Source organism: Eptesicus fuscus, chromosome 7 (genome assembly GCF_027574615.1).
Source record: "Eptesicus fuscus isolate TK198812 chromosome 7, DD_ASM_mEF_20220401, whole genome shotgun sequence".
Lineage (NCBI taxonomy): Eukaryota > Metazoa > Chordata > Mammalia > Chiroptera > Vespertilionidae > Eptesicus > Eptesicus fuscus.
Genome location: NC_072479.1, coordinates 69,358,571 through 69,379,540, shown reverse-complemented (window position 1 = coordinate 69,379,540; position 20,970 = coordinate 69,358,571). Strand labels below are relative to the sequence as shown.

At 43.0% G+C, this 20,970-nt stretch overlaps 1 protein-coding gene across 1 annotated transcript; it reads right to left on the bottom strand.

Annotated features, from left to right (window-relative positions):
• Window positions 1-1,027: 1,027 nt before the first annotated feature.
• Window positions 1,028-19,871, bottom strand: YARS2 (tyrosyl-tRNA synthetase 2). Its single transcript, XM_008140547.3, has 5 exons — window positions 19,069-19,871; window positions 18,234-18,401; window positions 6,049-6,204; window positions 4,748-4,918; window positions 1,028-1,692 (listed from the first exon to the last, which is right to left on the bottom strand). The coding sequence occupies exons 1-5, from the start codon at window positions 19,848-19,850 to the stop codon at window positions 1,533-1,535; spliced, it is 1,437 nt and encodes a 478-aa protein (XP_008138769.2). The 5' UTR covers window positions 19,851-19,871; the 3' UTR covers window positions 1,028-1,532.
• Window positions 19,872-20,970: the final 1,099 nt, after the last annotated feature.

Here is a 20,970-nt window from a genome sequence, read left to right as displayed (position 1 = left end):
ATCAAACAGATTTCCAATTAAAAAATGTTCCCTATAAAGACATGCTATGGTAATGCACTTTCTAGTACTACATACCTTGTACAAAGAAAAACAGGCAAGAAAGGTGTGGCAAGAGAAAACCTTTGTTGGCTCTAAACTGGGTGAAGTTCTGAAATGTGGAGATCTATGACATTTATAATGGATACCTGTATGTTCTTGCTGTGTAAATAAAATTGCTGATATGAAATGACTAAAGTTTATCAATAAATGAATTCTTCCTCACTTTACTCCCAGAAAAAGGTTTAGATAAACTCTAGCTTTTTAACTTACAAATCTAATGCAATGTAGACTGTATTATTAGATTCTAACAGTTCACTGAAGAATTATTACATATCCATTTTTGCATATAAAGACAGTGACTTGCTCTAAGTAATCCAGGTAGCAAATGGCTAGAACTTGAACATTAAAGCCACTCTTGGCTGCCTATAAGGTTTTCTAGAGTAAATTTGGTTATGAACCATTCTGTATATGTGTACCTTTCACTTGATCCTTAGGGAAATGGATTTGTCATATGTGGAAATTTAAGTCCTAGAGATTTAATTTGCCTAAACTATGTAGAGCTTAACTAAGTCTTGATAGGAAATCTTTTAAATTTGACCTGAAAACTTCCATTACCTGAGAATTTTTTTATATTCTCATATAATTGGATAGTTGGTATAACATAATATTTGCCTCTTTTACTTCTTTGGTTACTTAAGTTTTCAGTTTATCTCAAGTTGTAATCTGGTGGGGGCAAGAAGTTGAAACTTAAAACTAATTTAAGTTCGTAAATTTATAAAATATTGCTACCTTAGTAGTTTGACAAAATAAGGCGGTGAGTAAATTTAGTTCCACTGAAACACAGGTAAGGGAATGGAAAATAATTAGAAACTTTCTGTAAAGTCAAGTACTGATTTTTAATCTTTTCTTTGAAAATTATTTTTATTGTTTCTAATGCCAGTTATGGCTATCTAATTTTTCTCTTTTAAAAGAAGAACTGTATTTGGTTTCTAAACAACAAAAATCAGTTTCCAGTACTAGATTTCGCATTTCTAATGTGGATGCTAGAGGCACTGCTGGTTTTGAAACAGACACTAGCGAGATCAGTTAGATATATATACTTGATATAAAAGTATCTGCAATTCTTTATATTACCTCTTTTCATTGTCCGCCCCCCTCATGTCCAGGAAGGAGAGCAAGATAGGATTGGAAAGACAGCATTTAGTTTTTTCATAAAGTATAATTTTTAAAACATACTAACCCTGGAAACCACGATTTCTATGGTAGTCCTTAATGTTTAAGGATCAGGAAATAAAAATATCCCATCATTACACAGACAACTTATTTATACCAACCTATATAAATAATGAAATTACTCACACTGTGAGGCCTAGAGTATATACTCCATTCTCTGCTGATTGGCGTAAGTGAAGGAATGTTAAGTTCTGGAGCCAACCTTTCGTATGTCTTGAGAATGAATGACGGTAAGTTTGAATCATCAGAAGAATTTTTCATCATAGTTGAAGCCATTTTATAATGTAGAAATTCCTTTTTCCTATTTTAAGTAATGAAAGTCCATTCTTAAGAATATGTTGTCCAACAACCAAGACACTCTCCGGATTCGTTACTTGTTTGTGATTTATACTGACTCCGCCTTCTGTTATCATCCGATACCTAAAAACAAATATTTAGTAACGAGGTAAATCCAATCCCTGTTGATCTTTCCCCATATTACAGATATATCACTATTGTATTTCAGAGGCTCTCCAGTTGAAAACTTTTAGCACTGAACCATGAATTTATCTTCACTTTTACTGGATGATGTCTCCCTTTAATGCTCTTCTAAAGGAGCGTTTAAGGCATAATAGGTTTCTTGTTTCCTGGCAAAAAAGAGCTGGGATATATCGGCTCTTGACAGAACTGTTTAGTAGGTTTAACAATAAAGTGATTTGGAGTAATGGATCACTTTCTGGAGGGCGACCCTACCTTGGGGAGAAAAATCACAGAAAAGAAACTTACAGGACATCGCAGCTTTTAATGAGATATAAGTGACAACTACAGTAAGTCCTCACTTAATATTGTTGATAGGTTCTTGGAAACTCTAAGTGAAACAACATGGAACAAAACCAATTTTATCATAGGCTGAATGATAAGAGTTAAGTTCCTATAGCATATTTCTGGTCACAAAAATATCAAAACTACAGAATCAGAACACTTCTAATATTAAACATTGAAATAACTGAGCTATACATAGATTTAAGATCAATAAAAACAAGATGACTTTTCCAACCCCCTAATGCCATTTCAGGGTTGCACGTGGCTGGAGCTTTCCCAAGCCCAGGTGCTCAGAGTGCAAGGCAGGCACCAACCCTGGCAGGACACCTTTCATTGTAGGGCATGTGTGTGCACATGCATACACACACATGCATGCACAGAGAGACTCATTCAGACTGGGACAATGTAGACACGACAGTTCACCTCATGTGCACATCTTAGGGAGGAAACCAGAGTCCCTGAAAAACCCCACACAGGCATGGGGAGTTCATGCAAACTCCACACAGTGGGCCTGGCCAGAAACTGTCTTGTTTTTTCTCATCAACATAATGAAATGACATTATTTGAGGACCTGCTGTTACAGTATTAGCTACAGAAATTTTTAAGAAACTTGCTTATGAAATTGGAAAATGCTTTCAAATTACATTCTGAGTATATGCAAATAAGGGCAAATTTTGTTAAAACACCAAGCAAAGTTGGCTAATTTCAGAATACAAAATCAGTTGCTGATTTAATTATAGATTACTAAAATTTTTTTGCTGGCCTATATAAAGTAATTAGGTTTTATTCAAGTTATTTATCCAATTCATCCAATAAACATTTACAGAGTTCTATGCACTAAATATAAATAATATAGCAAACTAGTGGAGAGAGGCAAACAAATGAACAATGACGACACACTGATTAAATGCTGTCATGAGCTACTAGCTCTAGGAGTGCACTGAGGGGTGGGGATTGGAAGTTTTCCTGAAAGAAGAGTCACTGACACTGGGAGAGTAGGTTGCAGTTATTTCCACAAACAGTGAGGAAGCGTGGGAGTAGCCAGACGGAGGTGAGATTTCAGAGAGGGCTAGAGCATGAAAGGCCATGGAAGTCCTTCTGCAAGGCAAGTCTTGGTTTTATCTGAGTGTGTTACCAAATTTAAAAAGCTACTATGCATGGTTTTAGATCAACAGTAAAAGACTTAATATTTAGGAAAAAATTTTCTCTTACAAAGCTTTATTTTAAGTTGTTTGCTATTGTTCCCAGATCATGTTCTACATTTTGCTTAAAAGCACAAGCTTATACAATCTAAAAAATGTAAGTATTACTTGGAACTCTGGCTAAATCAGATATGGTGTCATCTTAAGTAGCAGTAAAACTTGTTATCAGTAAATAAACCACTAGAACAGTTCAGAAGGAAATGAAAAATGCTTCCACAGGGAGGAAAAGGCTTAGAACCGCCGACTCACTGTGGGGAAGTGCATGATACCACCCTCAGTTCAGTGAATGTTAACTAAACTAGCATATTAGGAAATCAAGGTGGAGTAGCAGGTGATACAAAGAGAGACAATGGATATTTTCTCCTTATAGAGAAATCTAAGCTTTTTATGATAGAGGCAAATAATCCAAAACAATTGGGAAAATAACACACCCACCAACTATAATATAACAAAGGTCCTTCATAACCATGAACACAGACTGTTAACTGACATATGCTAGAACTCCTGTAGATGAGGAACCCAGGATCTCTTGGCAAACTAATGCTTCTCCTTCTACATCACACTGTTTCATTTATAAGTGGATAAGCATCGAATATAAGCCAAATAACTTTTTTTGTGGAACACCTTATTCCCTAATAATACCACATAACTGAGGAATTTTAAGTATTTACCTGCTTCCTGAATAAGAAAATAAAATTCACAAGTGGAATAATTGTATGTAGTTATAATAGTCTTAGGAAGTTATATCACATGCTTGTTTTCAGAAATTCAACTAATATTTTAAACAGGTTGAATAACCATTCTACTCCCCCAAATAAAGAGGATACAGACTGAATATGAGATGGCTCATGTGGCTCTGTCCACTTAGGGCCTCTGTTCTTGTGATCTTCTCAAACTGTGACCATCCTGAGTTAACTGATCCCAGTGTACTTATTGAATACTAGAGGCCTGATGCACGAAATTCGTGCAAGAGTAGGCCTGCCTTCCTCCGGCTGCCAGCACCGGCTTCCCTCCGGCCGCTGGCAGGCATCCGAGACCCCAGGCCCCACCCACCCGCCGCAGCCCGCTGGTTGGTCACAGCCATGGTGGCTTGCCTTGGCCCTCACAGCCCCAGATTCGTCTGGAAGTACATCCAGTCTAATTAGCATATTACGCTTTTATTATTATACTTATTCCTTAAATGCAAGCCTTTTCCAATGCTGGAGGACAAACTGACTGAGTTCGATTTAATAAGAAGCAGTATAGTAGTACTTGACTTCATAGGAAATTTAAGGTATTTTCAGCAATAAGCTGAAATTTAAGCTATTATCACCATTAATCAGTTTTCACTTTATTCTCAGACCAATATAACTCCTAGAAGAAAGGAGACACCATTAAAGAATTCTCAGGAAAGCACTCTGTGGAAACACATGCTGTGAACTATACCATTTAATAGTGAATTAATTGTGAATCTGAAAGTTAAATAATCTTACCCCCGGGGACCATCTGGAATGGCATTTGCTTTGCGGCACGTATCTAGGACGCTTGTTCCAGGGTCAAGAACTAATTCAGAAAATGAAGCTTCTTTAAACAACTCTTTTAACTCTTGATCAGACATGACCTCCAGTGCATCTATGCTACTGTGATAAAGGGCTTGTGTACACCTGAAAAACAGTTTGAGACAACGTCATGTAATTGTTAATTCAGATACACGTTCTAATACACAGTAACCAATTATGAAGTCCCCACTATGTTCTAGACCAGTGGTCGGCAAACTGCGGCTCGCGAGCCGCCGCGGTTTGCCGTTCTGTTGACTAATGAGTTTGCCGACCACTGCTCTAGACGGAAAATTTTTGAAACAGCAAAATTTACCTGTTATAATTTATAAACTTAATTCAGGATCGTTTTTATGATAAAGGGAGGCTGTCTGAAAGTGACTATAGCCCACACTGGCAATCCTTGTTAGCAGTGAAGGACAACTCGAAAGCAGTGTGGCTCTAAATTTTCCCAAGTCTATTATCTATATATATAAAACCCTAATATGCAAATAGACCGAACAGCAGAACTGAACCGGTTGCTATGACATGTGCTGACCACCAGGGGGTGTGTGTGGAATGTGGCTGGAGTCGGCAGCAGGTGGCAGAGCGCGGAACATGGTGGGCATTGGCTGCAGCGGGATGAAGCAGGTGAGCAGGGGCACCAGACCAAGGTTGGGTGCTGGTTGCTGTCATCGGAGTGAGCCTCTGGTGGTTACTGAAAGTTCTTTGCTCCCTCCTGCTGTGTTCTTGCCCAGCTCTCGCACCTGCTGCTGGTGCCAGCCCCGCTCGCACCCACAACTGGCACTGGAGCCGGAGCTGCAGCTCTCACCCGCTGCTGGCACCCGGCACCAGTCCTGATTGCTCCACACCGTCAGCAGGTGTGAGTGGCAGCTGCTGGCCCCAATCACCCCTGAAGTGCTTCTCCATCTCCCCCTGCTCCTGAGGGGCAATCAGGGCAGCAGCCGCCGCTTGCACCTGCTGCTGGTGCTTGCCCCAATCACTCTGCGCTGTCAGTGGGCGCAAACGAGGCCAGCGCCGTCAGCACATGGGAGCGGCGGTGGCAGGAGCGGGGCTACCGGCAGACGGGGGACCAGGGGCCATGGTGGGAGGAGCCGGGAGGGGGTGCAGAGGATGGGCGGAAACCTGCCCCTGTGCCCACCGCAGCCGCAGCCCACAGTTCAAGGTGCACGAATTCATGCACTGGGCCCCTGGTTAACTAAATAACTTCATCAGTGTTAATTATTTGAAAAGGCCACCTTTTAGCAGAATCCAGCCCTTCTTGTCCATGAACCAGCTTTGTGACTTCTGCAGCAAGTCGTTTCTGAGGACCCCGCTTTTCTGGCTCTTTGACATGCTGCTGCATTATGTGGTCAATCTCCGGAAGGGGCAGAAAAGTGAAGAGCCTCAGGTACCTTCGGGACAAAGAATAAAATGTTACATTTATATCACATATCTAGTTTTTATCTCTGGCTCCCTTTGCTTTTAAAATTATTTTTTTTATTTATTTATTTATTTATTTATTTATTTTTGTTTTATTTTTTATTTTTTTGTTTTGTTTTTCATAATTTCACTTTATTTTTTAATTTAATAAATCTTTATTGTTCAGATTATTACAATTGTTCCTCTTTTTCCCCCTTAGGGTTAGGGTTAGCTCCCCTCCACCAGGTTCCTACCCCACCCTCTGCCCTTACCTCCCCCCCACTGTCCTCATCCATAGGTGTACGCTTTTTGTCCAGTCTCTTCCCGCACCCCCCACTCTCCTTTTCCCCCAAGAATTGTCAGTCCACTCCCTTTCTATGCCCCTGATTCTATTATATTCACCAGTTTATTCTGTTCATCAGATTTTTTATTCCCTTGGTTTTTAGATTCACTTGTTGATAGATACGCATTTGTTGTTCATAATTTTTATCTTTTTCTTCTTCTTCCTCTTCTTAAAGAATACCTTTCAGCATTTCATATAATTCTGGTTTGGTGGTGATGAACTCCTTTAGCTTTTTCTTATCTGTGAAGCTCTTTATCTGCCCTTCAATTCTGAATGATAGCTTTGCTGGGTAGAGTAATCTTGGTTGTAGTTTCTTGCTATTCATCACTTTGAATATTTCTTGCCATTCCCATCTGGCCTGCATAGTTTCTGTTGAGAAATCAGCTGACAATCGTATGGGTGCTCCCTTGTAGGTAACTAACTGTTTTTCTCTTGCTGCTTTTAATATTCTCTGTCTTTTGCTCTTGGCATTTTAATTATGATGTGTCTTGGTGTGGTCCTCTTTGGATTCCTTTTGTTTGGAGTTCTCTGTGCTTCCTGGACTTGTAAGTCTATTTCTTTCACCAGGTGGGGGAAGTTTTCGGTCACTATTTCTTCTAATAGGTTTTCAGTATCTTGCTCTCTCTCTTCTTCTGGCACCTCCATAATTCTGATGTTGGTACGCTTGAAGTTGTCTCAGAGACTTCTTACACTATCTTCAACTTTTTGGGTTCTTTTTTCTTTTTGCTTTTCCGGTTGAGTGTTTTTTGCTTCTTTGTATTCCAAATCTTTGATTTGGTTCTTGCAATCCTCTAGTCTGCTTTTAGGTCTCTGTATAATATTTTTTATTTCAGTCAGTGTATGCTTAATTTCTAGTTGATCCTTTTTCATATCCTCGAGGGTCTGGCTAAATTTATTGGCCTTTTCTAGGAAATTCTTGAAAAACCTTATAACCGTGGTTTTGAACTCTATATCCAATCGTTTACTTTCCTCTAATTCCTTCATTTGTGACCTGCCTCTTTGTCTCTGCATTTTGGCTGCTTCCCTGAGTTGATGGAGTGGCTTTGTGTGCTAGGTGTCCTATATGGCCCAGTGGCTCAGCCTCCCCAGTTACCCTGAGGTGGACACTCTTGGTGTGCCCCTTTGCGGACTGTGTGTGCAGTCTTGTTGTAGTTAAGCATAGATTGTTGTATCACTGGGGGGAGTTGATCTCCAGGCCAACTGGCTGTGAGGATCAGCTGTGTCTCTGCTGGGAGCTTCTGTGCTCAGCTTGGATGGGGCGGAGTTTCAGGGTGGAGCAGACAGCCTTGGTTTCCCATCAGTCCCGCCCTACGAGGCCCCTGTGTCTCAGTGTCCCGCGGCAATGGCTGCACGCACCTCTGAGAGAAGGCTGCCCTCGAGTTTTGCCTGCTGCCATACAGTCGTTTCTCCCCGAATGAGTCTGGGTACCCAAAGTCTAACCCGGAACTGGATTTCAGTGCAGTCTGGAGGTTTTGTTTCCCTCCCAAATGAGAAAGCTAGCTACGCGCTTGCTGGCCACCCTCTCCGAGCGCTGCGAGTAAGCCAGTCGCGTATTCAGCCGCCCGCCCTTTCCGCACGCGCGGGTCTCCACACATCTGTCCTCCACAGCTCCTCTGGGTCTCAGTGTCCTTTTATCTTTCCTTCTAATTGTAGAATTTCCACTCAGCCAGCTTTCCAGTGGTTCAGGACGATGTCCGCTCTGTCTTCCAGTTGCAGTTTTGAAATTGTTGTGTGATGCAGCAGTATAAGTGTTTACCTATGCTGCCATCTTGGTTTCTCTCTCACTGTCTTAACCTTTTGCACTCGAATGTCGAGTGTGACTCGACATGGTTAGCATTAGAATAAAGGAATCGAGAAAAAAGCAAGCGAGTGCAAAGGGTTAAAATTATTTTTAATTGTGAAACAACAAATGTGCAGAAATGTACTGAACATAATATAAGACAATCATACACATGCCACCCAGACTGAAGGTATTACTATTTTGCCATCTTTCTTTCAGATCTTTAATTTATTTATATATTTATTTTTTAAATGTCTTTTTAAAAAATTGATTTTAGAAAAAGAGGAAGGGGGAGAGAGAGAGAAACATCAATTGGCTGCCTCCTGCACACCTCCTAATGGGGATCAAGCCTGCAATCCAGGTATGTGCCCTGACTGGGAATCCAATGCTTGACATTTGGGTGCATGTGATGATGCGCAATTAACACCGTCCAGAGCATGATCTTTCTTTCTTTCTTTTTTTTTAAAATATATTTTATTGATTTTTTACAGAGAGGAAGAGAGACGGATAGAGAGTTAGAAACATTGATGAGAGGGAAACATCCATCAGCTGCCTCTTGCACACCCCCTACTGGAGATGTGCCCGCAACCAAGGTACATGCCCTTGACCGGAATCGAACCTGGGACCCTTGAGACCGCAGGCCGATACTCTATCCACTGAGCCAAACCGGTTTCGGCAATCTTTCTTTTTTTAAGTCACAAAATAACAAAGGTATAGATGAAGGCCCCAGCCCCATCATATTCTCCTCTTGCCCCAGAGATAATCACCAATCTAAATTTGTGTGCATTCTTCCCAAGCATGTTATTTTACACTTTTGTTTTTCATGTATGTGTACCTTATATTTTGTGTTCACCATCCAAAGTCAAGTCTCCTTCCATCACTATTTACCTCATCTTTATCTTCTTCACCCACCCCCATACCCCTTTCCCTCTGGTAATCACCATACTGTTGCCTGTGTCAATGAGGTGTTTGTTTTTTCTTAATTCCTTTGACCTTTTTCACCCAGTCCCCCATTACCCTCCCCTCTAACAGCTGTCAGTTTATTCTATGTATCTATGAGTCTGTTTCTATTTTTTTTGTTCGTTAGAGTCTACACATAAGTGAAATTACATGGTATTTGTCTTTCTCTGACTGGCTCATTTCACTTAGCACAATACTTCTGTAGGTCCATCCATGCTGTCACAAAAGGTAAGATTTTCTTCTTTGTTTTTTTACAGCTGAGTAGTATTCCACTGTGTAAATGTACCACAGCTTTTTTATCCACTCATCTACTGATGGGCAGTTAGGCTGCTTCCAAATCTTGGCTATTGTAAATAACATTGCAGTCTTCTGAACCAGTGTTTTGTATTTCTTCACATATATTCCCAGAAGTGGGATCACTGGGTTGTACAGCAGTTCTCTGTAGGCCTTAAGTTTCTTTTGGGTAAAAGCAAGACAATGGGACTTTTATTTTCTAAGTTTCTCCCAGAGATCTAGTATAAAGTGTACTTGAATAAAAGTTTATTTACACGTGGGAGAACACATATTGGCAATGTAGGTATCATATATGATTACTGTGAAAAGAAATATAAAGAGCAATTTTTAATGTTGTATTAATGAAAATGCTATCCATGATACTGTTTGTTTTTTTTTTGGTAGCTATGTGACTACTGAATTTGTGGTCAACTAAACTTCATGGATAAATTTTTACAGCACTGGTATCCATATTATGAATCATTGTAACAAGAATTGAGGAATTAGCCAATTCCTTCTGCTCAGCCTTAAATTTTGATTCTGACATATTCCTTCTAAATTTTTCATCTTGCTAAGAGAAATGTCTGAGATGGATTTAACTGATGTCTTCAGAGCATTTCACCCCAAAGCAGCAGAATATAAATTCTTTTCAAGTGGACATAAAACATTTTCTAGGATCGATCACATGTTAGGACATAAAACAAGTCTCAATTCATATCAAGCATCTTCTTTGACCATAATGATATGAAACTAGAAATCAATAACAAGAAAAACACTGAAAAACATACAAAGACATGGAAACTAACTAACATGGTACTAAACAATGAATGAGTTAACAATGAGGTCAAGGAAGAAATCAAGAGATACATCGAAATAAATGAAAATGAGAACACAATAGCCCAAATCTATGCGATACAGTAAGAGCAGTACGAATGGGGAAATTAATAGCATTACAGGAAATAAGAAAAATATCAAATAAACAATCTAATTTTACACTCAAAGAAATTAGAAAACAATAACAAACAAAGTCCAAAGTGAGTAGAAGAAAGGAAACAAAAGATCAGAACAGAAATAAATAAATTAGAGTCTAAAAAAAACAACACAAAAGATCAATGAAACCAAGAGCTGGTTCTTTGAAAAGATAAAAAGATTGATAAGCTGAAACCGGTTTGGCTCAGTGGATAGAGCGTCGGCCTGCGGACTGGAAGGTCCCAGGTTCGATTCCGGTCAAGGGCATGTGCCTTGGTTGCGGGCACATCCCCAGTGGGGGGTGTGCAGGAGGCAGCTGGTTGATGTTTCTCTCTCATCGACGTTTCTATCTCTCTATCCCTCTCCCTTCCTCCCTGTAAAAATCAATAAAATATATTAAAAAAAAAAAAAAAGATTGATAAAGCTTTAACCAGACTCATTAAGAAACAGAGGACTCAAAATCAGGAATGAAAGACAAGAAGTAACACATGACTCTGCAGAAATACAAAGGATTATAAAAAAATATTACGAACAATATATGCCTGCAAATTAAACAATCTGGACTAAATAGATATTCCTAGCAACATACAATCTTCCAAAACTAAAGCAGGAAGAATCAGAAAATCTGAATAGACAGATTATAACTAATGAAGTTGAGGCAGTAATAAAAAAAACTCCCAACAAACAAAAGTCTTGGACTGGATGGCTCACAAGTGAATTTTACCACCAAACAGTCACTCAAGGAGAACTAACACCTATCCTTCTCAAACTATTAAAAAAAAACCTCAAGTGGAGGGAGGACTCCCAAGCTCCTTTTACGAAGCCAAATTATCCTAATTCTGAAGGCAGATAAGGACACTGACACTACAAAGAAAGAAAATTATAGGCCAATATCCCTGATGAACATAGAGCTAAGTCTTCAACAAAATATTAGCAAACCAGATTGTAGCAATACATTAAAAAGATTATATGCCAAGATTAAGTGGGCTTTATTCCGGGCATGCAAGGCTGGTACAATATCTGCAACTCAATAAACGTGATACACGACATAAACAAAATGAACAAAAATCACACAATCATATCAACAGATGCAGAAAAAGCACCCACTGATAAAAATCCAGCACTCATTTTTGATAAAAACTCTCAGCAAAGAGGGAACTTCCAAATCTTGTTTACCTCTGGCTATAAAATGAAGCCTCAGCTTGCTGGCTGGATCTCTCTCTGTGGCCTCAGCAAGTCACAGGAGATCCACGGAGCCCCAGCTTATTCTCTTTGTCTTTTATTTAATCCTTCACCACACCCGCTCAGGCTCACCGAACCCTTGACTGTGCTGGCCCACCACATGTGGCACCCAAAGCGGGGCCTGAATTTGGGGGAACTACAATTGTAAGGAGGCTCTCTTAAGGCACACGTGCAGAAAGCAAAAAGTAAGGTAGGGAGCAAAGTTTAGTAATAGCTAGGTGTAAAACATGGGAAATTAAGACCGTCCAAATCTGAGGACTATAAAGAAAAATCAGACCCTCTAAAAGGAAATCCAACAGCACCAGCTTTGCATCAACAACATCTTCACATCAACAGCATCTTCGAGAGAAGCCAGAGCATCGTCACCAACAGCAGCAGCCTGAATGCCGAGACCATCCCACAGAGGCTCGCCAACCTGCAGCAGCTGTGGGGCATCCTCATCAAGGAGACGGAGAAGCAGCACAGGCGGCTGGAGGAGGTACAGGGGACCCAGAGAAGCTCCTTGTCCCTTCATTCAAAAGACTGAGAGTTGCCCCAATAATAGTGATGCAGAAGAAGAAAACGAAGGATAAGCAAGGGACCGAGGTGCTGACTAGCTTTTGCGAGCTGCCAGTTTTCTGTAAAGTCTTGCTCGGCCAAATCTAAGGACTCTGAGTAGGTAACTTTCATTTTGTAGCTGAAAATATTAACATGTCTGTAGTTTGATTTCTCTTATTGCTGTGATGCATTGGCATTGTTTTGTTATTGTTTTAATAGCCAGAGTTTTGTTCTTGATGTTCAAGTTTTAAAATGTTAACATGTCTGTAGTTTGGGTTTTGCATTGGCATTGTTCTGTTATTATTCTAATAGTCAGAGCTTTGTTCTTGATGTATAAGTTTTACTGTAGTAGCTTAAAAATAAAAGAAGGGAGAGATGTAGGGAGCAGCTATAGGGTTAAGCCTCGGACTGACCTGTTGGCAAAGCCACAAATAAGTCCGAGCTTAGAGGGCACAGCCCTCTTAGGATAATTAAGTTTGACCTTATGACCTTCCCTAGATCCTTCCTGGGTAGCTAATGGGCTGTGGGAGGTGCAGCAAGTGCTGCCAAAACAAGTGAAACTCACAAGAACATTGTAACTATGGTGACCACTACCTTGTTTACCTATGGCTATAAAATAAAGCCTCAGCTTGCTGCCTGGATCTCTCTCTGTGGCCTCAGCCAGACACAGGAGATCCACTGAGCCTGCTATTCTCTTTGTCTTTTCTTTAATCCTTCGCTGCGCCCCCCCTCGCCCTCCCCAGGTTTACCGAACCCCTGACTGTGCTGGCCCTGCACAAGGAAGAATTAAAATCATTAAAATGTCCATATTATCCAAAGCAATCTATCAATTCAACATAATTCCTATCAAGATACCAATGTCATCCTACCTTATAATAGAGAAACATGCAAATTGACTGCACCTCCGCTACGCCCACGATTGGGCCGGCGGGAGGCTGGGGGGTGGGACTCCGGGTGGCATATCCGGCCGTTGAGAAGATCAAGATGGTGGTGCCCAGTCCTCTTAGTTCAGGGGGTCCCTGGGGCGATTGCTGCCCCGGGGAGGCGAGACCTGGCTGCCCAGACGCTCAAGAGGGTATCGGGGAGATCGGCAACCTGGGGGGGCATGGCCAGGCCCATCCCGCCGCTCCCGGGGGCGATTGGCACCCTGGGGGGGCGTGGCCGGGCCCATCCCGCCGCTCCTGGGGGTCCCGGGGGCGATCGGCACCCTGGGGGGCGTGGCCGGGCCCATCCCGCCGCTCCCGGGGCGATCGGCACCCCGGGGAGGTGAGGCGGGACTCGCCCAGCGGCTCCCAGGGTCCCTGGGAACATTGCAGGCATGTGGTTGCTGAGACCCAGACCAGGCCTCTGGCCACAGATTCATAGCTTTGCGGAGACCGAGGGCAGGGATCTGCCTCATCTGCAGAGAGACAGAGGTTCTGCAGTGCCCCCAAGACATGGGTGGGCCCAGCCTGGGATCAAGGGGCATGGAAGGACTCCTGGCAGAGGGCCAGGACCCTCACCCCTGAGGCGGGGGTTGAGGGGTGGTGCCACCTCAGTGGAGAGGTGCTGCACTGCAGGGTACTGGATTGACTGATGTGATTCAGAGAAGCTCCCAGTGCTAATGGACCTCGCTCAGGAGGCCTTCACACTTCAGAGGCAGTGACTCCTGCTCCTGCCTTGACCCAAAAGCAAGCTCGCTACACCCTGCCCCATAGCAGAGCATGCCTAGGCAGTGAGTGGGAAGCCTTCCACCTGCTTCGGAGAAGGTGGGGCAGTAAAGAATGGGGGGAGAGGAAAGAATGTGGAGCATCTGCAATGAAGAGGTGCTTGAGAAAGAGGCTCAGAAGCCTGACTGGAAGGTTTGTTCTGTTTGCTGGGCCGCTGCCCCTTAGGAAGCGCAAAGAGCATGGCTCTGAGGGCTTCCTGTGTGCTGAGTCAAGTTCCACAGCCAACTGGAATTGGCCTCAGTTTCCTGGTCTGTAAAATGGATGAAGCATGTCCCAGTGTCTTCACTGAGCTTTGATGGCCAATTGAGATACTATATAAAGAAAATGAGGGAAGAAGTGAGAAAGAAAAGGAAGGACAAAAAACACAAAAGAAAGACTGAAAGGAACCTGTAAACCCATTGTCACTTAAATAGGGAATATAGTCAATAGTGTTGTAATGATGGTATGATGCCAGGTGGGTACTAGAAATATCGGGGAACACTTTGTAAAGTATATGATTGTCTAACCACTATTCTATAACTAATATAAAACCTGAAACCAATACAAAATAATGTTGAATGTAAAGAAATGAAAATTGGAGTGAAATTTTTATAAATTTCAAAGTTTAAATAAAAGCTGTAAAGGAAGGAAGGGGAGAATAAAAAGTGTTTTTCATTTTGCCACTTCATTAAAAAGACAGTTGTCTTTATATGGTGCTTTTATACTTTTCTAAGTCATTATCTCATTTTAATTTCCGGGCAACTTAAAGACAAGATAAGTATTCCCTCCACTATTCAAAGAAAGGAAATCTTGGTGTCTGGTACTAATGATTCAATCGTCAAGCTCTTATTGTAAAGCAGGGTTAGTAAAATTTTCTCTGCAGGGTCATATCTATACTAATAAAAGCCTTGGGGGTGATCAGGCCAGCAGGGGAGCAGTTAGGGGTCAATCAGGCCAGCAAGGGAGCAGTTAGGGGGCAATCAGGCAGGTAGGTGAGCGGTTAGGAGCCAGCAGTCCCGGATTGTGAAAGGGATGTCCAACTGCAGGTTTAGGCCCGATTCCACAGGGATCCGGCCTAAACCTGCAGTTGGACATCCCCCGAGGGGTCCCATATTAGAGAGGGTGCAAGCTGGGCTGAGGGACACCCTCCCCAGTGCACGAATTTCGTGCACCGGGCCTCTAGTATTTCACAGAACTAAAACAAATATTCCAAAAATCTATATAGAACCACAAAAGACCTCAATTATCCTCAGCAATCTTGAGAAAGAAGAACAAAGTTGGAGGAACCATGCTACCTGATATCAAACTATACTACAAGGCCATAGTAATAAAAAACAGCATAGTATTGGCATAAAAACAGATGTATACATCAATGGACCAGAATAGAGAGCACAGAAACAAACCCATTCCTTTATGATTAACTAGCGTTCCCGTTGCAGGAAAAATCCTGCAATAGGATTTCCTACTGCACTTTATCCAGCCTCCGCTCCGCCCTTGTCGCCCGCCCCGCCTTCACTGCCAGCCCGCCAGCTTTTCCCTTCGCCCCTGGCCCCGCCTCCACTCCGCCCTTGTCACCCGCCCCGCCCTGCCTTCTCCGCCAGCCCACCTGCTTTTCCCTTAGCCCCCGGCCCTGACTTCGCTCCTCCCTTCTCCTCCCCCCCCCACCCCCCGGCTTGCTTGCTTCTTCGAAGCTTTACTCCCTTCTGCAGCTCTTGGCTTCTTTCGACGCTGTCTTGATATGCAAATTAGCTGCCATCTTTGTTGGGTAATTTGCATACTCATCCTGATTGGTTGGTGGGCATGGCTTGGCTGGTGGGCGTGGCTTAGGTGTAGCGAAGGTGCGGTCAATTTGCATATTTGTCTATTATTAGATTAGATTAACAATCTACAAAGGAGGCAAAAATGTACATGGGATATAGTCTACTCAGACATCCATCTTGAATAAACATATTGCCAATTGTATAGGGGTGGGCAAAGGTTTATAATTGTTCGTATGGAAATAATAACACAACACTAAACTCTGTTTCATGTACTCACAATGGTGAACTTACTTTCGCCCACCCCTGTATGATACAGCTAGGAGTGAACCAACCTGATAAGGCAGTAGGCCTCCCCCACTCATGAATTTCCCCCTTTGGAAAGCCCTGGATAACATACATAACTGACCACTTGGGCTACCCCACGAAACCTTAGGCACCCTACCTCGTCCCCAGTAAAAGCAGAGCCCCTCAACACTCCCTCCTCTGTCTCTATCTGTGACCTCGCGGTGTGGCCCTCAGAGTGCCACGTACCCTCACGGACTTGTAATAATCTTGTTTTGCCAAAGGTCCCAAAGGTTGCTGTTGAGTTGCATCCCGAAATCATAACAAGGGCAGGTCTTGTTATGTGGAAATGTCTGTGGGGGCTCACCACAAGCAGTATGGGCCCAGGTGAGCACTCGCAGGCATTTTTAGCCAATAGTATCACTATCAATAGGCTGAGACCAACACAATTATCAGCATAGCTGGCAGGATTACATAACTGAACTTGCAATTAACTGTGGGGTTAATTGGCCTCATCACTTGCCCAAATGGCCCCACTCCCTAGTCCACCTCAAACTTGGCAAAATGCTTAAATGAAGACTAAGACTTTTCAGGAACAATGGACTAAACGTATTGTCCTGATTCCATCAGGGGACTCATTGGAATTTTACTTTTCCGAATTTGCCTGGCATTTGCCAGCTGACCCTACCCTATAACAAGATGCCTGCAAACTGTGAGGACGTCCTCTGCCTACTGCACTATTGCATCAAATCTCCCCATGTGGCAAGCCGAAATGTGCACTCGGAACCAGACTGTTCCCCTGCTAGAAACACCACCCATTTAGACTGCTTGCCCTCACCTGTTTATTTACTTATATTACATTCCTTGGGCAAGACATTTCACTTACACAAGACAGCAATTACCCACTTTCAAAAAATGTTTTAGATAAATGGACAACTTCATGAACAGACACACCATTAATCTGACACACAGGGAAATAAAGAGAGGATTGGGGACGGGAAGTCAGAGTTCAAATACAATAAACCCTCGATTTTGCAGACCTTGACTTAACAGACTAAATCTGGTCCATGTGCCATATGTGAAAATTAACACCCTGTAAATTTTAAAATGCTTTTAACCAAGATTTGTTTATAATTACATTAACAGGTGTGTGTTTTTTTTGTTATTAATTCAGTTGTTTTTAATAAACTCTAGCGAAGAGATCACACGTTAGAGAAAACACTAGTAATTTTGCCTACATAAATAAATATTACATATCTACAGCTATAGTCTGTATATTTAAATCCAAGAGTCATTGCTTATAAACAATGTTCAGGGAATGATCACACTGAATCAAGCCTGGTTATTGGTTCTATTGTCGAATGGCGTGACTTTCTGCAGCAGTTTTTTTTTTTAATATATTTTTTATTGATTTTTTTTTTACAGAGAGGAAAGAGAGGGATAGAGAGTTAGAAACATCAATCAGCTGCCTCCTGCACACCTCCCACTGGGGATGTGCCCACAACCAAGGTTCATGCCCTTGACCGGAATCGAACCCTGGGACCTTTCAGTCCACAGGCCGACACTCTATCCACTGAGCCAAACCAGTCAGGGCTCTGCAGCAGTTTTAACCAGTGCTAGCTGCTGTTCCTGTGTGCACTAAGCCACGCCCCAGCTGAGGGCATCTGCTTACTCTTGGTAACTGGTGAATGCACACATTTACTAGACCTATTCAGTATAAATTTAAAATTACAATACATATGGAAACTTTTCTGTGAAATTAAACTTTTCATACATACTTAATTTTAATTACACAAATGTGTCTACATAAGTAAAAACAAGTAAACTAATTTGTCAATTTTTAACATACATATTCAGAAAACCTACTTATTATATACTGGACTTGCAGCTTTAATGGACACCCCTTCACCAGAATTAGTCTTTATATCAAGTTTTACTGTACTTGCCAGATGCAAATCAGGACTTTGGATCTAAGTTTTCTATCAACCACAGTGGTTTTCTGCTTTAACCAACCAAAAGTGTTTAACTTCAGGACAGTTAAAATTACAATGTTCTGTGTTGTAATTGTTTATGCCTTTAATATAATCGAACTTAAAAACAATAACCAAACATACAGAGAGATTCAATGCTAAAATTATATCATGAACTTATGAGCTTAATTTTTCTCAGCACACTATTAAGAACTCACCTTTCTACCGAATCATCTGGCTGCCTGACAAAGAATTGATACAGTTCAAATGGAGATGTCTTATCCCTGCTTAGCCAAACAGCATTGCCAGCAGACTTTCCCAGTTTTGCTCCAGTTGTACTTGTAATTAGAGGAAGAGTGATTCCAAATACGTCTTCTCCAGTCAACCTATGCATAAAGAAAAACTTCATTATGTGTTTCAGGCATAGGTGATGGTAGATTCTGCTCATCACCCTTCAAATTTCTGTGCGGCCTCTTGCTCCAAGAAAACTTTTGTGACCTCTTACAGCTTTCACAGCATTCACTATTTTGTCATTTGTCATTCTGAATAGCAATTGAACCAGTGACTCTGGGCAAGCCCAGGGGAGGTGCTGCTTAAGGGGGAGTCAGGTGGAGACACTAAAGGAGTGAACTTAAAGGAATTTAAAAAAAATGAGTAGCACATGGGCTAGCCCTGTGGCTCATCCCTAGCTTCATGGAAGGTGCAGAGCTAAAGCAGAGGCTCAGGTATAAACAAAGAAAAGCAGTTTCTCAAATCAGAAACAGAAAGAGCTACTTAGGGGAATTAAAACATACAATCCTGACTTGTGGTCTATTTCCTGCAGAGCTCTAGGCTACATCCCATACCTATCACTTTAACTCAGCCCTCTAGTTCTCATTGGCCAGTGATAATATTAACACCATTACAGATCCTTGGGGGGTTAGGGGGGTGAGGGAAGAACCAACAAGGGCTTGGACGACGGGCGTCAATTCACAATCTTAACAGTGCATCACCGGCTATTTCGCGTGTAAATTATTTGGCCCCAGGATTTCTCCTGGGTTAAAAGACCCTTACTTGTTGATGAACTCGTATCCCGACGTGATATTGCCCATCTGATCAGATCCGCCCAGCTGGACCCGGCATCCGTAACGCTGAAACAAGTAGTAGAAATCGTACGCCTGGAGCACCTGGTACAAGAACTCGGCCAAGCTCAGGCCCTCGGGGCTCTTGAGCCGGGTCTGGACGCTCAGCCGGCTCAGCAGCGTGCCCATGCGGAAGTGGCTGCCCACCGCCGCCAGGAAGTCCACCAGGTGCTGCTCCTGGTACCAGGCCGAGTTGTCGAGCACCGTGAAGCTGCCCCAGGCCTGCCCATTGGGGAAGAGCTGCTGGTGATGAGCGGCCAGGGCCTCGAGCCCTCGGCGCAGGGCGCGCGCGTTGCTTCCCACGCGCTCTGCGTCCAGCGCCTCGCGCTCCTTGGTGCGACCGCTGGGGTCTCCCAGGCGCGCCGTGGCGCCTCCCACGAGGGCGATCACGTTGTGGCCGGCTCGCTGGAAGTGAAAGAGGCCCAGCAGCGTCAGCAGGTGCCCCACATGAAGCGAGTCCGCCGTGGGGTCGAAACCGCAGTAGATGGTCTGGGGAAAGTTGCCCGCGATGCTACGGTCGAAGAGCTCTGGGAGCTCTACCTTCGTACCCTTGTCGGGGAAGAACTCCTTGAACAAACCCCGAGCCTTCTGCACCGCCAGCAACCCCTTATTGCCCGAGTGGGCTTCACGCAGCCCCCGGGGCAAGACTCCCAACGGGCCCGGGGTGCAAAACCACCGGCTCGGAGAAATGCACCTCAACATGGGCGCCGCCATCTTGGTGGTGGCGCGAAAGGAATGCTGGGATCCCGCCGCGCCGCTCGCCGTCGGCCTCCTACAAATAGCGTCAGGTTTTGTGCGCATGCCCGGTAGAGTGAGGCGGTTACTTAGTTACGGAGCTGGCGTTCTAGGCAGTCACTGGAGCTCCAACCATCCAGGTTTATAAACAAAGGAAAGCAGTTTCTCCAATCAGAGACAGAAAGGGCTACTTAGGGCAGTTAGAGCACACAATCCTGATCCGGACTAGTGGTCTATTTCCAGCAGAGCTCTAGTACACCCCACACCTAATACTTTAACTCAGCCCTTTAGTTCTCATTAGCCAGTGATGATATTAACACTTTCGCTTAATGCCCACTTTAAACTCCCTTAGAACTTAATTTCTTCATCTGTAATGTGGAGGTGTTTATTATAGTTCCCACCTCAGAGGGCTGTTGTAAGAATTAGGAAAGTACGTGGCATATTGCGAGCTACAGATGTTAGCTTTTGTTTACATTTCCACGTTAAAACATTGTCCTTTGAAAGCTTGTTTCTACACAACTATTTGTTCGCAGAAGTGAGGGGTTAGGCATTGGTTTAAGGGTTGGCGTTGAGACTCAAAAAATGCAAACAAAACAACGTCCTATTACTGATTCCCCAAGCGGATGAGAGCTCCTCAGTCCCCAGTAGGTGGCAGTCTTGTCCAAACTATAGCGAGAGAAAAGTCAATATAATAAATGCAGAAAGCCCTATGTTTTATTTATTTATTAATTTTTTAAATTACAGGTAAGCAGGTCGGGGCATAGCTTCAGCATAAGTGGATTCAAATTAGTAATCCCAATGCCACAGCATCGCCAGGTGCTTTCAGTACTCCACTCGCTAGGGATGGGGTTCTGTTGGCAGCTGGCTGGCAGGGAATCAGCCCCCACCCCATTTCCTTGGGAAGCAGACGCACATGGGAGATTTGTGTACAGAAAGATTATTGGGATGTGCTCTTGGGAACGTCTGTAACAGAGTGATGGAAGCAGAGTTGGATAGAGGGAGACATTGAACTGTGAACAATTTGCAGTAGAGGCCTCAGCCAATACCATATGGGGCTATGAAGCTGGGATTTCCCCTCAGTCATCCTGAATTGACGCAA

Bases quoted from the DNA above. Each gene is read 5' to 3' on its own strand.
- YARS2 (XM_008140547.3), bottom strand. From the start codon at position 19,850: ATGGCGGCGCCCATGTTGAGGTGCATTTCTCCGAGCCGGTGGTTTTGC. The intron at 18,402-19,068 runs GTAAGGGTCTTT...CTTTATGCATAG, and splicing joins GGATACGAGTTCATCAACAA to GTTGACTGGAGAAGACGTAT. The intron at 4,919-6,048 runs GTGGCCTTTTCA...ACTGTTTTTCAG, and splicing joins GGGCTGGATTCTGCTAAAAG to GTGTACACAAGCCCTTTATC.